This window comes from Ranitomeya imitator, chromosome 2 (assembly GCF_032444005.1).
Source record: "Ranitomeya imitator isolate aRanImi1 chromosome 2, aRanImi1.pri, whole genome shotgun sequence".
Classification (NCBI taxonomy): Eukaryota; Metazoa; Chordata; class Amphibia; order Anura; family Dendrobatidae; genus Ranitomeya; species Ranitomeya imitator.
The window spans coordinates 366,272,754-366,291,143 of record NC_091283.1 but is presented as its reverse complement, the minus strand read 5'-3'; the positions used below and the strand labels follow the sequence as shown (position 1 = coordinate 366,291,143).

General features: G+C 46.6%; 1 protein-coding gene across 1 annotated transcript in view; it reads left to right on the top strand.

Annotated features, from left to right (window-relative positions):
* The first annotated feature begins 5,367 nt into the window (after positions 1-5,367).
* LOC138663875 (zinc finger protein 182-like) overlaps positions 5,368-18,390 on the top strand; it is a 50,772-nt gene continuing 37,749 nt past the window's right edge. Inside the window, exon 1 of the mRNA XM_069750239.1 lies at positions 5,368-5,403. Coding sequence (XP_069606340.1) covers positions 5,377-5,403 — 27 coding nt within the window. The 5' untranslated portion in view covers positions 5,368-5,376. The remainder of the gene's footprint in view (positions 5,404-18,390) is intronic.

Here is an 18,390-nt window from a genome sequence, read left to right as displayed (position 1 = left end):
ATTAAAATACTTTATTCTGGCTGTGTCTTTATTTAATCTATAACAACTATATGATTAGTAATGGATAGGTGTCTCATTGACGCCTCTCCATTACTAATGGTCTTGATGCCACCTTACAATACAAAGGTGACAGTAACCCCCAAACTATTACCCCACTTGCCACTGCTACAGGGCAAGTGGGAAAAGCGAGGCTAAGTGCCAGAATTGGCTCATCTTAGAGCTGATGTTTTTAGCCGGGGCGGGAGGGCAACATCCATCATCCTTTCCTAGGCTATTAATATCGGCCCGCAGCTGCCTGCCTAGCCTTTCCTGGTTATTAATTACAGTGGGACCCCACATTATTTTTTGGGGGGTCCCCTTATTTTAATAGCCAGTAAAGGCTAGGCAGGCAGCTATGAGCTGATATTAATAGCCTGGGAAGATCCATGGGTATTAACTCCTTCCCAGACTAAAAACATGTGCCCCCAGTTGCTGGCTTTCCCTCTGGTGGTTTGAAAAATTGCTCGGGAGCCCACGCTATTTTTTTTAAATTATTTTAAAGATTCCATAATAGCAGGGTCTGTACCACAGGACTGGCGTATAGCAAATGTGGTGCCAAAATTCAAAAAGGGGACAAAAACTGAACTAGGAAATTATAGGCCAGTAAGCTTAACCTCTACTGTGGGTAAAATCCTGGAGGGTATTCAAAGAGATGCTTTACTGGAGTATCTGAAGAGGAATAAACTAATGACCCAATACCAACATGGGTTTATTAGGGAACGTTCCTGTCAGACTAATCTGATCAGTTTCTATGAAGAGGTAAGTTCCGGACTGTACCAAGGGAACCCAGTGGACAAAATGTATATGGACTTTTCAAAAGCTTTTGATACGGTGCCACACAAAAGTTTGATACATAAAATGAGAACAATGGGGATAGGGGAAAATATATGTAAGTGGGTTAACAACTGGCTCAGGGATAGGAAACAAAGGGTGGTTATTAATGGATCACACTCGGACTGGGTCGCGGTTAGCAGTGGGGTACCACAGGGGTCAGTATTGGGCCCTCTTCTTTTTAACATATTTATTAATACGCACCGCATGTCTGCAACGCATGAAAAAAACACAAAAAATGCAGGTGACCTGCCAGTGACCTCAGATGCAGATTTCACCCGCTCCAAATCCTGAGCAAATCCTGAGCCAATCCTGACCGCGGAAACATACCCTTAGGGTATGTGCACACGATGAGGAAAACACTGTGAATCCGCAGCAGTTTCCCATGAGTTTACATTACAATGTAAACCTATGGGAAACAAAAAACGCTGTGCACATGCTGCGGGAAAAAAACGAGCGGAAACGCAGCGGTTTACATTCCGCAGCATGTCACTTCTTTCTGCGGATTCCGCAGCGGTTTTACACCTGCTCCAATAGAAAACCGCAGTTGTAAAACCCAGGGCTGTGGAGTCGGTAAGCCATAGTTGTGACTCCATTTCAAAAACCTGACCTGCACATCCAAACAGACTCAGTGTGAACAGGTGCTGAACCTAGAGTCGCCAACTCGTATATAGTTAAGTAAATAAGGCAGCACACTGCAGCGCTAGAACATACAAACTTGAAAAACGAAATTTGAACTGCATTACTGCACTAGAAATGTGAAAAATGAGCGCTTTTAGCGCATAAAAATGGCCAATTTTATGTGTACCTGGTAGCCCCGTTACGGCATCTCTCTTATACCAGGTCCTAAACTTGCCTTACCTCGCTGAGAATAAACGTCTCCATCTGAATGGGTGCATGTGACACCTCTTACTAGACTAAAATTCTCTCTCTGTGGAGGGGTATTGGACCTGCTGTAATTAAAACACCTGACGCTAGGAGGCGGAGTGCACGATCAGAAGGCTAGAGAATACATTTCAAAAACCTGACCTGCACATCCAAACATAGACTCAGTGTGAACAGGTGCTGAACCTAGAGTCGCCAACTCGTATATAGTTAAGTAAATAAGGCAGCACACTGCAGCGCGTTTTTCAAGTTTGTATGTTCTAGCGCTGCAGTGTGCTGCCTTATTTACTTAACTATATATGAGTTGGCGACTCTAGGTTCAGCACCTGTTCACACTGAGTCTATGTTTGGATGTGCAGGTCAGGTTTTTGAAATGTATTCTCTAGCCTTCTGATCGTGCACCCCGCCTCCTAGCTTCAGGTGTTTTAATTACAGCAGGTCCAATACCCCTCCACAGAGAGAGAGAATTTTAGTCTAGTAAGAGGTTTTCACATGTACCCATTCAGATGGAGACGTTTATTCTCAGCGAGGTAAGGCAAGTTTAGGACCTGGTATAAGAGAGATGCCGTAACGGGGCTACCAGGTACACATAAAATTGGCAATTTTTATGCGCTAAAAGCTCTCATTTTTCACATTTCTAGTGCAGTAATGCAGTTCAAATTTCGTTTTTCAAGTTTGTATGTTCTAGCGCTGCAGTGTGCTGCCTTATTTACTTAACTAATAGTTGTGACTCCGACTCCTGGATTTTATCAGGTTCCGACTCCGACTCCTTCATAAATGGCCAATTCGTAACAATAAATTTACTGTTGTCAAATATTAACATCGTGCTTATTAAGTTTCTCACCATCATATAAGTAATCAGACCACTTAGAGCAAAAAGTATATTTATTAGAATACAATTAGAATACAGCAAATAACTTTTATAAATTTTTCTAAACTCTTGTAAGTAAATATGCAATAAACACTGTTCTGCAGTTAATAAGAATAAATCTATAAATTTGTCCTCAGAAAAAGTATTGCCTCTGTCAGATCCTCCTTCATGGATGCCCTGATCTTGGCTTCACAGCATTTGTTTTCGTCTGGATCATTTGTCATACACTGACAGACATAATGTTTTCTATCTTGAGTGATGGTGAAATGTTCAAATACAGCTGATTTAATGTGACTCTTCTTTGACATTCTCAGGTTTTTAAACCTGCATTCACAATCCAAATGACAATTATTTTTCCTAAAAACAATTGTACAAAATTATTGCTAGGTCGTACAACTGATATAGTGGTCAGTAATACTGTTATTCCTCATGTGCTCACAGTTAACTGATGCAAAGTTTGTTAAAAGGATAATACTTCTTAGGCCGGGGTCACACTAGACCGTAATACGGACGAGTGCAATGCGATAAAAAAATCGCATAGCACTCGTCCCAATGTTAATCTATGGCGCAGCTCCCATCATCCGATATTTTCTCGGCCGTATTCAGGATCCGAGTGAAATCGCAGCATGCTGCGATTGTCAGCGTATCTCGGCCGAGACTCGCCAATGAAAGTCTATGGGGGTGAGAAAAAATAGCACAGAACACGGACCATAAGTGTGACTTGCGAGAAATTATCAGGCATTAGGCAGGTGACAGGAAAGGCTCAGCCATTATTTGCTCATTTTGCAAGTGTGTGAGAAAATCTCGCCATACGGATGCCATACGGATGTCACATTGATGTCACACGGATCATTTAATGCGAGAAAATCGCATCCTCGCACTGCACACGGATAACTGTTTTGGTAACATTTGTGCGATTCTCGTCCGTAAAAAACGGACCGTTTTTTTATACGTTGTGTGTGTCCCCGGCCTTACAGTCTTCCTCTTCTGAGTAGCAGCTGTGAGATGCTTAGAAGACGCACACCAAACATCTAGTCTAGAGGAGGAGCTTTACTACTAAGAATTTGCAACACATTTTCACTTTCAGTTTCATACATTGTAAGTAGGGGGGTTGGGGCAGCATGAGGTTAACCAAGTATAGGATTAGATAAGGGCAGTGGAGAACAGTGACACACAAGAAGTAAGAAATGTCTCTATCTCCAGCAGAACTGCTTATCACTGTTGTTCATAGTTTGATAGAACATATATATTTGAGTAACATTTATAAAATTCATATGAAAGTTCAATTATGAAATATTAATATATTTTTTCTAAAGCTGGAGTCGGTACATGTCTACTGACTCCGACTCCAACCAAAACTAACTCCGACTCCGACTCCACGACTCCGACTTCACAGCCCTGGTAAAACCGCAGTGAAATCCACGGTAAATCCGCGATAAATCTGGAGCAAAAACGCAGCGTTTTTGCCCTGCAGATGTATCGAATCCACTGCGGAAAAATCCGCAGTGGACCATTCTATGTGTGCACATACCCTTACATGCTGGAAGACAGGTCCAGTTTATCCAGCCACAGTGAACAGATTCCCTCATTTTTGGCTCTGGTGTTTCTTTTATAATAAATCACTTTCTCAGTTCTGCAGTAATGACTTGTTAATTACGTTTTGTAGGAGGGTTTGTCTGAACAGCTCTGCTCTGCACACATCGTACACACCCGGCTCCGCTCCATACACCTTGTACACACACGGGGCTTGTCGGCAGTGTGTTTTCTCAGCAGGTATTATTACGGTCTTATTTTTACATGGTGTTCACTCCTCCTGTCTTTCCTATGGAACACAGCTTAATCTTGCAGGTCTAGTTAGTATTTGGCACTTGCCTCTCTTTAATTACCTCTAGACACATGCTATTGTGATTAGCTCATATACATTGTATTTGTATGGGAGTTAGTGTACACCCATTATGTACTGTGTGCTACTGCCTGCTGGTTCGCACACTGTCTGTGTTTGGCGACCATTTGTCATCTCCTGGACTCCCTTGTTGTTATTTACATGCTATTTTTAGTGTACATTCAAATAAAGATTATTTTCTTTTACTGGTTCGTTGTAGTGCTATCTTTTCTAGATTCTCTATTTACTTTTGGTTGCACTGAACCCTCTGTATATCTGAGCACCCGTGGTACTATGCATAAGGGGTGTATATATGGTCTGGTGTTTTTTGTTCTCTACCTCGTACACATGTAGCTTCGCTCCGTACACCACTCACACATGTGGCTCCGCACACCCTGTTCGCACGCAGCCAGCTCTGTACACCTCGAACACACGCAGCACCGCTCCGTACACCTCATACACATGCGGCTCCGCTCTATACACCTCGTACACATGCAGATCCGCTCCGTACACCTAGAACACACGCGGCTCCGCTCCGTACACACACGGCCCCGCTCCGTACTTCTCGTACACACACGGCTCTGCTCCGTACACCTCGTACACATGTGGCTCCGCTACATACACACGTAGCCCCGGTCCGCACAACTCGCATACACTCGGCTCCGCTCCGTACACCTCGTAAACACACGGCTCTGCTACATCCACCCTGTAAACCCTCCTGACCCCACACATAAACTTCCCCTCATCCAGCACCATGACAACCAGCACATCACAGTCCTGCATACACTGAGGCCCCTGATCATGTGACCCCTGACTCCTCCCCTCCTGTGACCTCATCACAGGTCCTGTGCGCACAGAACAGCCGTATATGTGGTGTGCGGCTCTGCAGGTGGAGGTAGGTGCTGGAGATTCCCCATTACTGAGCGGGGGCAGGGGGCAGTAACCCCTTCAGCGTTGAGACTATTCTGGCGCTTTTCTGTTGTTGCTTTTTACAGAATTTGTATTTCTTTTCCTCTAAGGCCGGGATCACACATGCGAGAAATACGTCTGACTCTTGCATGGTAATCCCCGGCTCTGCCGCCTGCACTCCGGAGGGGGGCGTGCGGCCGCATAGCAATACATGGAGTATAATATTCCCACAGTACCGCCATCCCCCCACACAGTATAATATTCCCACAGTACCGCCATCCCCCCACACAGTATAATATTCCCACAGAACCGCCATCCCCCCACACACAGTATAATGTACACAGTATAATGTTTCCACAGTACCACCCCCCCACACAGCATAATGTTCCCACAGTACCGCCATCCCCCACACACAGTATAATGTTCCCACAGTACCGCCATCCCCCCACACAGTATAATGTTCCCACAGTACCGCCATCCCCCACACACAGTATAATGTTCCCACAGTACTGCCATCCCCCCACACAGTATAATGTTCCCACAGTGCTGCCATCCCCCCACACAGTATAATGTTCCCACAGTACTGCCATCCCCCCACACAGTATAATGTTCCCACAGTACCGCCATCCCCCCTCACACAGTATAATGTTCCCACAGTACCGCCATCCCCCCACACACAGTATAATGTTCCCACAGTACCGCCATCCCCCCACACACAGTATAATGTTCCCACAGTACCGCCATCCCCCCACACAGTATAATGTTCCCACAGTACCGCCCCCCCCACACACAGTATAATGTTACCACAGTACCGCCATCCCCCCACACACAGTATAATGTTCCCACAGTACTGCCATCCCCCCACACAGTATAATGTTCCCACAGTACTGCCATCCCCCACACAGTATAATGTTCCCACAGTACCGCCATCCCCCCACACACAGTATAATGTTCCCACAGTACCGCCCCCCCCACACACAGTATAATGTTCCCACAGTACCGCCATCCCCCCCACACACAGTAAAATGTTCCCACAGTACCGCCATCCCCCCACACACAGTATAATGTTCCCACAGTACCGCCATCCCCCCACACACAGTATAATGTTCCCACAGTACCGCCATCCCGCCACATACAGTGTAGTGTTCCCACAGTACCGCCATCCCCCCACACAGTATAATACTACATGGTGCCCCCCACAGTCTGATACCACCCACTTTACTGGCTAATGAATACTTGCTTAGCCCCATCCATGCCTATGCAGCATCAATAGTAACAAGATATAATGTTAAATATAATTTAAAAAAAAAAAAAAAAAAATTGCAGTATTCTCACCTACCGGCGTTGCGCGCAGCGATGCTTGCTCCCGGCAGCTAACGTTCCTAGTAATACATTGCGAAATCTCATGAGGAGTCGCGGTCCCGCAACTTCTCGTGAGATTTCGCAATGTATTACTAGGAACGCTAGCTGCCGGGAGCAAGCATCGCTGCGCGCAACGCCAGTAGGTGAGAATACTGCAATTTTTTTAATTTTTTTTTTAACCTGGTTTGTGTTGTGTATGCGTTTTCGCAGCGGAAAACCGCTGTGAAGACGCTTACACAACAGGTGCACATAGCCTCGATGGGTCCGTCAGAAAGACGGGCCCATTGCACCCGTCATATACGTTTTGACATACGTCCGTCGCTACATCTCGGTGACGCAGCAGGACGGGAGCGTCCCGACGGAAATGTGAAAGAGGCCTAAGGGGGAGGCCAATTAATAGAGCATTACAGAAATCCAGGCAGGAGTGGATCAAGGCGACAGTGAGGGTTTTTGTTGTTTACATGGTGAGAAAAGGGCGGATTCTAGAGATGTTCTTTAGGTGTAAGTGGCACAAGCGGGCAAGAGATTGTATATGGGATGTGAAGGAGAGATTGGTGTCAAACATAACACCCAGACAGCGCTTCTGCTGCTGGGGTGTTATTATGGTGCCACCCATGGAGAGAGAAATGTCCGATTTAGGGAGGTTAGTAGACTGCAGGAGCAGAAGATCAATTCTGGAAAGGTTGAGTTTCAGATAGATGGCAGACATGTTGGAGACTGTGGACAGACAGTCACTGGAGTTCTGTAGTACAGCGGGGGTAATGTCAGGGGATGACGTGTATAGTTGTGTGTCATCAGCGTAAAGATGGTACTGAAAGCCAAATCTGCTGATGGTCTGTCCAATTGTGGCCGTGTAGAGAGAGAAGAGAAGGGGGCCAAGGACTGAGCCCTGAGGTACCCCACAGTGAGAGGAAGAGGAGATGAAGTGGAGCCAGCGAACAGAACACTGAAGGAGCGAGAAAAAAAATTAAAACGCCAGAATTAAATTTCTTTGGTCGCTGCAACATTGCAATACAATGCAATAAGGGGCAATCACAAGATTGTATACACATCAACATGGTATCAATAAAAACGTCAGATTTGCACACAAAAAATAAGCCCTCACCCAGCCCCAGATCCCGAAAAATGGCAAAAAAATTTTTTTTTCACAAACTCTGGAATTTTTTTTCACCACTTAAATAAAAAAGAATCTAGACATGTTTGGTGCCGGTGAACTTATAATGACCTGGAGAATCATAGTGGCAGGTCAGTTTTAGCAGTTCCAAAAATCGATTGTGTAAGTGCAGTTTTTTTTGCAATTTCGCCGCATTTGGAATTTTTTTCCCGTTTTCCTATGCATGACCTGGTAAAATCAAAGTGTCATTCAAAAGTACAACTCGTCCCACAAAAAACAAGCCCTCACTTAGTCATGTTGACGGAAAATAAAGTTATGGCCGTGGGAACAAGGGGAGCAAAAAATGGAAACTCACAAACTGAAATACCCCTGGTCCTGAAGGGGTTAAATCACACAAAATAGTTTATAAATAACATTTTCCACATGTCAACTTTACATCACCACAATTTTAGAAACATATTTTTCAGGTCACCACCTAACAGCACCATGGAGGACGTCCTTCTTATCCATAGTGGGACAGGAAACCATGAGACTTAAGTGGTTTTCCTGTCCCACTGTGCATAGGAACGACGAGAGTTTGTCCGTCCGTCCTGTGCAGAGAGTGAGGATCGGGGGGACTCAGCCTCTTCCTTCCCACTAAGAAGATTCTGCTGCGCTGACACCCGAGTCATTGGGTTCCTCAGCATTTAACCGGTGTAGCGCTGCTCCTGGTTTAGGGTCGATTCCCCCTGGGGGGGAGCTCTCGACCCTCGGCGCAAGAGCCTGATGTAGTGCCTCTGGTGGGTGAAGTCCTTAGCATGCGGATCTGGGGAATGATGCCTTGGGTCATTTTGGAGGATTGGAATCAGCGTAGCTGCAGTCTGGGAGTGCGGCGCATGCTCACTTCCGGATCGTGCTCCTGCGTGAGCCACTTCCGGTTCGCGGCTGTTGCGCGCGGGCACTTCCGGGTTGCGGCCAGCAGCATGGGTCGGCGTCTTTCACGCCTCCTACTCCATGCCGAGTGTTTGGAGGTCCGGGACATGGCGGCAACAATATAAAGGTATGTGGTGGCTGAAGGGTCTTATCCATCAATATGGAGGATAATGCAAAACCCAAGACAGTACAGGAGCCCCAGGCGCATGTGCGTTCCAGGCAGAAGCCTGCTCCCTCATCCCTCACAGTCTTTGATCACATATAGCATGTGATATTTATCCCTACATATATATATTATGTGTTATAGGCGCCTGCGGCTAAGAAATCCGGGAAATGTAGGAAATGTCCCATTTGTGCTATAAAACTTAAAGACTCCTGGCAGAAGTCCATATGCGAGTCATGCACCAGTCATATCGTGGTAGAAGAACAGGCTTCTCTGATGGCAAATATGAGGGCCATTGTCAGAGAGGAGGTGCAGGCCTCGATATCTGACATCTCTTTCCCCCAGCCCATCCAGTCGGACCCCCAGGATCCACAGAGATCCTGGAAAAAACAGAGAGAATCGGATCTGTCGTCCGAGGACAGCTCTTTTAAATCAGATCTAGAAGAGGAAGAATTATGCAGAGATCCTCCAGAGATGGGGAAAAAGTATCTGTTTTCGTCTAATGATATAGAGGAGCTCTTGGGAGCAGTTAGACAAACTATGCAGATTGAAGAACCCGCATCTACCCCGTCTGTTCAAGATGGAATGTTTGGGGGGTTGCGTTCTCAGACCTCAAGTCTTTCCTGTTAATGCCCATATTTGTTCTATGATTTTAGAAGAATGGGAAGAAGCGGAAAGGAGGTTATCAATTCCTAAAGACTTTAGACTCCGCCTCCATTTCAATCATGAAGAAGTCAAGGACTGGGAGGATATCCCAAAAATTGACATTCCTCTTTCGAAAGTTTCTAAGAGAACCGCCATTCCATTTGAGGACTCCTCTAACTTAAAGGAGCCGATGGATCGCAAGGCGGATGGACTCTTAAAGAGAGCCTGGGAAAGCTCAGCGGTGGTAATCCGCACAAATATAGCGGCAACATCCGTGGCGTGGGCTATGCATTTGTGGGTTGATGACTTAAAAGATCAGTTGTCAGCCAGAACCCCTAGAGAGACCATTATTAAAGCAGTCCCTCTACTAAAATTAGCAACCGTGTTTCTAGCAGATGCTACTGCAGAGTCGGTTAGATTTACAGCTAGGGGTCAGTCTTTATCAAATGCAGCCAGGAGAGCCATATGGCTGAAATACTGATCAGGCGATGTCCATTCTAAAAACAAGCTGTGCTCCATCCCTTTCTTAGGAGGTAGGGTCTTTGGACCCATCCTTGATTATATCGTGGAAAAAGCTTCAGATGAAAAGAGGAAAAACGTAGGAAGTACTAGCCCTTTTGCAGGCAATATTATGGTCAGAGGTCAGACTATAGGGGTAAGCGAAAACAAGGGAGATGGAGCTATCAAAAAGGGGGAGAAAATAGAAACAAAATTAGGGATTCAGGTCCCTCGACTTCCAGATCTGAGTTTCGAAAGAAATGACGCCCACAGAATTGGGGGGCGGTTGTTAAACTTTCGGATAGAGTGGGGGAAAATTACCAGAAGTCCTTGGGTTCTCCAGGTTATTTCTCGGGGGTACAAGATAGAATTCAACTCCCTTCCCCAGAAAGATTTTTTGGGTCCAACGTCCATCTCTCTTCAGTCTCCCCTATGTGGTTGGACACCCAGGATCTTCTGCAAATGGCAGCAATATCCCCAGTTCCTCATCAGGAGATAGGAAGGGGTCATTACTCAGGCCTCTTCTCTATAAAAAAAGCCCTCTGGAGAATCCAGAACTATAATAAACCTCAAGCCCCTAAACAGATGGCTAGAATACAAGAGGTTCAAAATGGAATCCATTCGCTCCACAATTCCCCTCTTAGGAAAGGACGTGGTAATGTGCACTCTGGATCTAAAGAGTGCATATAATCACGTACCAATCTGTACAGATCACCAGAAATACCTCAGATTTGCGGTAGAAAAGGAAGGAAGAGTCTACCATTACCATTTTTTCCCTTCACCATGACAGCGCCGCACGTGAGAGATGGCATCCGCCCCCAGGAACAGGAAACCTGTAGCAGAGATATAAGAATGGGGCGGCCCCTCTCTCCTCAGTTTGGTTTCCTGTTCCTGCAGGTGGACGCCTGTCGCAGAGCTCCTACCTCCGGAGGGATACCCACTCTGATGAGTCCGGTCCGGAGGCCGAGGTCCGCGGGGAAGCCAGCCGTAGTCGGCGGCATCGCGTGCGGTGCTGTCCGGTGTCGGGCTGCTGGGTCCGCGCCATCCCTTTCCTCGCTGGACTCCCCGGCGACCGCTCTGTGCAAGAGGCCGGTCCGGGGTTGCGGGGGCGTGTCCCTCACTGACGCTGGCGCCGAAGTGAGGGATGACGACTTCCGGTCGCAGGAAGTGACGTCACACGCCGAGGGAGCCGGTGTGCTGGACACTTCCGGGCGGAAGCTGATCCAGTGGCGCGCACACCGCTCCTCTATAAAATACGGCAGCAAAGAGGAGTCGCTGGTCCTGCTCTTCAGACGGAGATGACCGAACCAGCGGTAGATCCGGAGCTGCTGATGCCTGCGCCTAAAATGTCGGAAGACACTCAAGCTGCAGGGGTACCCAGGGTCCTGGAGGGGTGAGTGCCTTTGTAAGGCAAGCTACGCACACACTGATACCTGTACACTGTGTTTTGTAGGAAGGGAAAGCCACCTCCAAGCAAAAGAATAGGGTCTGTCCACTATGTAAAGAAAAACTCCCTAGGCTATACAACAAAAAGATCTGCCAGCCCTGTATTGACAGAACAGTTGCGGAGGAATCTTCTTCCCTATTACAAAACATTAAAACAATCATACGGGAGGAAGTTAAATCTACAGTTAAAGAACAGTTGAGACATCACACAAAGGAGACCCCCCCCCCCTCCCCCAACAAGTGAACAAGGGTCGGATGTAGATTCAGGGGATGAGCCGGGAGCCTTAACCCCCTCTGATGCCTCAGATTTAGACTCCTCAGATGAGGAGTATGGCCGCCCATGCTTTCAGTCGGAGGACATTGGAAAGCTGCTCAAACTTGTCAGAACGACTATGGGAGTAGAGACCCCTAGAGAACCACGGACAATCCAAGACACCATGTTTAGCAACTTGGAGGAGAAGAAGAAGCCTAATAAAAAGATGTCTGTCCCTCAGGCATTAAAACGCAAATACCCCTTTGATGAGGAGGTCTGTGAGAAGTGGGATAAGGCGCCTAAGTTAGATGCAGCCATCGCCAGCACTTCTAAGGGGGTTGCGTTACCATTTGAAGACATGGGAGCCCTAAGGGACCCCCTCGACAAAAAAGCAGATGCTTTTCTAAAGTCGGCTTGGGAAGCAGCGACATGGTCATTTAAACCCGGGGTTGCTGCCACTTGCACGGCACGTGCTATGGTCAAGTGGTTAGAGGAGTTAAGTGACCAAATCAAAAACAAATGCCCAAGAGAGAGGCTTCTGGAAGCATTGCCCTCTCTGCAAGGCGCCGCAAGATTCCTAGCAGACGCCTCGATAGATTCAGTTAGAAGTGCCGCACGCGTGTGAGCCTTATCTAATTCAGGAAGGAGAACATTATGGCTGAAAAATTGGACGGCTGACTTCCAATCAAAGGTCAAACTCTGCGGAGTACCCTGTGAAGGGCAATACCTTTTTGGCAAATCTCTAGACGAAATCCTTGAGAAAGCGTCGGACAAAAAGAAGCGGTTTCCACCCCCTTCCTTTCCCAGGCGCCGATGGGATACCTCTCGTTCGTCCTTTCGTGGTGGATATAGAGGGACCCGCGGCCGATCAGATGACAGGTCTAGTCGAGGCAGACCCTGGAGAGAGCGAAAGGAAAGGGGATTCCTTTTCAACAAACCTCCCCCCAAGCCTGATCCCAAAAATCAGTGACGCCAGCATTCCGGTGGGGGGAAGACTCCGGCGGTTTGTCCATCACTGGGCAGCACTGCCGGCTTCTCATTGGATAACAAATTTGTTGTCAGAAGGTCTAAAGTTCAAATTCTCCAACCTCCCACCAAATCGTGTAAAAATGACCCAGGTGGGGGGAAAAAATCAGGCCATATTAGAAAGAGAAATTTATCTCCTCATGCAAAAAGAAGTGTTAGTAGAAGTACCCCATCAAGAGATAGGGAAAGGGTTCTACAGCACTTTATTTCTAACACCAAAACCAGACGGCTCGCTGAGGGTAATATTCAACCTAAAAGCCCTAAACCATTACATTCAAATAGACAAGTTCAAGATGGAGACTTTAAAGACCGCAGTAAAAGTACTCGACCCAAACTGTTACATGGTGGTGATCGATCTTACAGACGCTTACTACCATGTGCCAATCGCCGTCCAACACCAACAATACCTAAGATTGGTGGTAAATCTGGGAAAACCCCCCGTCCATCTACAATATCAATGTCTTCCTTTTGGGGTAGCCATTGCGCCCCGTATATTCACAAAAATTATTTCCGAAGTAGCATCTTTCGTCAGGAAAGAAGACATAATGTTGGTACCCTATTTGGACGATTTTTTGATAATAGCAAAAAACAAAGAAAGTTGCAAAAGTGCGGCCGCAAGGGTGCTGGAGGTACTGACCAATTTAGGATGGATGATAAACCTGAAAAAATCAAGGCTTGTCCCAACTCAAACCCAAGAATTCCTCGGAATTGTGTTAGATTCAGTCAAGCAGGAGTGTGTCCTCCCACAGAGGAAAGTTCAATCTATCCAACAGAGGGTAGAGTCATTCCAATTACAACAGACTATCTCTCTGAGAAACGCAATGTCACTCCTAGGGGTCCTAACGGCAACGATTCCAGCAACGCGATGGGCACAAAGCCACACACGGGAGTTACAATGGCAGATACTAGCCGAACAAGAAAAAAATCCATACAATCTGAATCGGAAGATTCTTCTGTCACCAGAAGTTCAAAACTCACTAGAGTGGTGGCTGAAAACAGAAAATCTAACCAACGCAGTGCCATGGTCAGTACGAGATCCAGTAGTCATTACTACCGATGCGAGTCCGTGGGGTTGGGGGGCACATTTGGGAGATCAGGTCCTACAGGGTCAATGGGGAAGCCCAATGACAACAGCGTCCTCCAATCTAAAAGAATTGTCTGCGGTGAGACTAGCACTTCTTCATATAGGGGAAAGAATTCTGGGAAGACATGTGGTAGTGTTATCCGACAACAACACAACAATAGCTTATATAAACCGCCAAGGGGGCACAAGATCAACATCCCTTATGGCAGAGGCCAAAGAACTTTTTATATGGGCCGAAAACAACCTTCTTTCGCTAACCGGAACATACTTGAAAGGATCAGAGAATCAAGTAGCCGACTACTTAAGCCGTCACACGTTACATCAGGGGGAGTGGTCCCTGAACCAGCAAGTATTTGGGAAAATATGTGCCAGCTGGGGCGTTCCAGACGTAGACCTGTTCGCCACACAACAAAATCGGAAGGTGAAGAGGTTCTATTCTCTGAACCCAAGAGAGCACCCGGAGGGGGTAGACGCGTTCCTGTATCGGTGGAACTTCCATCTAGCATACGCATTCCCCCCAATACCATTAATCCCGGCAGTCCTCAGGAAAATTCGGGAGGACAAAGCACGAGTGATCCTAATAGCTCCCTTTTGGCCGAAGAGAGCGTGGTTCACGTGGCTCAGGTGCATGTCTATCTCGGACCCGTGGATCTTTCCGGATGCTCCGGATCTCCTATACCAAGGGCCAGTTCAACATCCCCAAGTTCACAGATTGCATCTCACCGCCTGGAACTTGAAAGGGGACTTCTGTTAGCAAAAGGATTCTCAAGCCCTTTGGTGACCACATTGCTTGCTAGCAGGAAAAAGGTCACCTCAGACAAATACCAAAAAATCTGGCAAAAATTCCTAGATTTTTCGGGACGACAGTTGTCTGACTCTGGTCAACAGGTCCCAGTAAAAGAAATTCTTGAATTTCTCCAAAAAGGGTTGGAAAAAGGTCTGTCTACTAACACCTTAAAGGTGCAGGTCTCTGCCCTTGGTGCACTGTTCGATCAAAAACTTGCTGACCACCCTTGGATCTATAGGTTCATTCGAGCCTCCTTTACTTCCAGACCCTCAAAATTAATACCTAAGATAGCTCCCTGGGATTTGAATTTAGTTTTAAAGGCTCTTACCGTTTCCCCCTTTGAACCTCTGGATTCTATATCAATAAAATCCTTGACTCTAAAAACGGTTCTCCTAGTTGCCTTAACGTCTGCCCGCCGTACTTGTGAGTTACAAGCTATGTCGGTGAACCCTCCTTACACTACTTTCCATGATGACAAAGTAGTTATTAAAACCGACCCTGCCTTTCTTCCGAAGGTCAATTCTAAATTTCATAGAGACCAGGAAATTATTCTGCCCTCTTTTTGTTCCCAGCCAAAATCCCAGGGAGAGAAGACCTTCCATTGTCTCGATGTCAGACGCTGCCTCCTTCAATACTTAGAGGCCACAAATTCCTGGCGTCAGTCATCGGCCCTTTTTGTCACCTATCAGGGGACAAACCGGGGAAAAAAGGCCTCAAAGGCAACTATTGCACGGTGGTTGCGTACGGCTATTTCACTTTCGTATTCTTTTTCTGGTCAAGTTCCCCCACAGGGTGTTACGGCTCACTCCACGCGTGCTATAGCCACTTCTTGGGCGGAAAGGGCTAACGCCTCGATAGAACAGATTTGTAAAGCGGCAGTATGGTCATCACCCTCTACCTTCTTCCGACACTATAGGTTAGACTTAGGTCAATCAGACTTGTCTTTTGGGAGAAAGGTGTTGTCTGCTGTCGTCCCACCCTAGGAATCTTCTATCTTTTCCTCTCACGTGCGGCGCTGTCATGGTGAAGGGAAAAATGATAATTACTTACGGGTAATTTGATTTTCCGGAACCATGACAGCGCCGCATTAATTCCCGCCCTATCTTGGTGATGGTTGTGTGATTCACAAAAAAAAAAAAAAAAAACTTATTGTATATGGATAAATGTATATATGCAAAGCATGTGTGTACACAAGAGCTAACGAAATGGCTATACAAATGTAAATATGATACATAACTGTGTACTAACAAAGCGGTCATCTTCCATACTCTGCAAACAAACTGAGGAGAGAGGGGCCGCCCCATTCTTATATCTCTGCTACAGGTTTCCTGTTCCTGGGGGCGGATGCCATCTCTCACGTGCGGCGCTGTCATGGTTCCGGAAAATCAAATTACCCGTAAGTAATTATCATTTTTCTGCCTCCCTTTTGGGGTTGGCAACAGCGCCCAGAGTTTTTACAAAACTTGTCGTAGAAATAGTGGCTTATCTGAGAAATCGAGACATCACGATAGTACCCTATTTAGACGATTTCCTAATAGTGGCAGACTCTATAGGGCAGCTCAAGATTGATTGTCAGTTGGTGATCTCCACTCTGCAGAAATTAGGTTGGGTAGTGAACTGGTCAAAGTCAGACCTAACACCCAAACCAAGAATAAAGTTTCTAGGAGTTATCCTAGACTCAAATGTCAGACATTCTGTTCTTCCGGACGAGAAGAGGAACGATATAATAAGAAGAATTTGCCATTTTTCAAGAAGCCGAGTCTCCATCAGGGATGCAATGAAGATCCTTTAGGTTGATGACGGCCTGCATTCCTTTGGTCAACTGGAGTGAATCTCATTCCCGTCAGTTACAGAGCGTGGTTCTCGCCTCCTGGGACAGAAGGCAGACCTCTCTGGACAGGGAGTTCCGTCTATCCCATCATGTCAGACGATCCCTACACTGGTGGACCGTTCCCAGAAATCTCCAGGTCAGCGTTCCGTGAATCCAGTCTCCAGCAGTTACGGTGACCACAGACGCAAGCCAACAGGGTTGGGGCGGTCTGGTCCTCGGAAAATACTACCAAGGACAGTGGAATTCAGGGGACAGCAAGAATTCCTCGAATCACAGAGCACTACATGCAGTCTGAAAGATCCTCTATTCGGCACAAGTTCTGCTGAAGAACAAACACCTGAAGGTTCTCTCGGACAACATGACGACGGCAGCCTTCCTTCGGCATCAGGGTGGTCCAAGACATCCAAAATTACAGCAGTTAGCGGATCAAATCTTCAGTTGGGCGGAGAGATCGGTTCTCTCAATTTCAGCTGTACATCTAGAGGGTTCGAAGAACCAATTGGCGGATTTTCTGAGCAGAAAGAAGCTGTCGGCCACAGAGTGGGAGCTAAACAGCGAAATTTTCAGTTTTTGCCAACGCTGGGGAACTCCAGACGTGGACTTATTCGCCGTCAGACATAATGCGAAGGTCAAAACTTTTTATTCACTGAACCCTTGGGAAAGACCGGCGGGAGTGGACGCGCTCTCCCAATCGTGGAGCAGGGGTCTCATATGCTTTCCCCCCTGTTGCACTAATTCCAAGAATCCTTAGGAAGATATGCGAGGACAGAGCTCGGATCATTCTAGTGGTTCCGTTCTGGCCCAAGGGGAGCTGGTTTCCTTGACTATAAAAAGTTGGCGGTAGAAGAACCCTTTCTCCTTCCGAAAAGAAGGGATCTACTCCTCCAGGGGCCGGTTCTCCATCAAAACCCAGATAGCCTCCAATTAGCGGCTTGGATCCTGAACGCTAGATCCTGAAAACAAAAAGTCTATCAGAAGTCATCTCCATCCTCCAAGCAAGTAGGAAGCCAGTAACTTCTGCAATTTATCTAAAAATTTGGAAGAAGTTCTGCAGTTTTTGTGGAGACACGATGGTTGATCTTGATCACCCTAACATTCCCAAGATCCTTGATTTTTTTTTTTTTCAGCAGGGATTTAAGAAAGGTCTTAAACCAAGTACTCTGAGGGTATGTGCACACGTTCCGGATTTTGCTGCGAATGCGCAGCCATTTCCCATGTGTTTACAGTACAATGTAAACCTATGGGAAACAGAAAACGCTGTGCCCATGCTGCGGAAAAAACCACGCGAAAACGCAGCAGATTCATTTCCTCAGCATGTCAATTGTTTTGGCAGAATCCGCAGCAGATTTACATCTGCACCAATAGAAAAGTGCAGATGGAAAACCCCAGCGGAATCCGCAGAAGAAAACGCAATAAATCCGCAGTATAAAAACCGCAGCAGTTTTCCAATGCGGATTTATCAAATCCGCTGCGGAAAAATCCGCAGAGGATCATTCTACGTGTGCACATACCCTGAGAGTTCAAGTGGCAGCTCTTAGTGTATTTTATGATACTTCCTTAGCCTACCAACCCTGGATAGACTCTGAGCTGTTCTGGAGAATCGAGCTAAGACCCTTAATCAAGAGAACCATCCCACGTTGAGATCTTAACCTAGTCCTTTATGGATTGTGCAAAGATCCTTTTGACCTAGCTGAAAATATAGATATCGCTAATCTTTCCCTCAAGGCAGCTTTTCTAGTGGTCATTACTTAGGCTAAGAGACTGGGAGAACTCCAGGCCCTGTCCATTAAAAATCCCTATTTGAAGATATTTGATGATAGGCTAGTCTTAAGGCTTGACCCAGGTTTTCTTC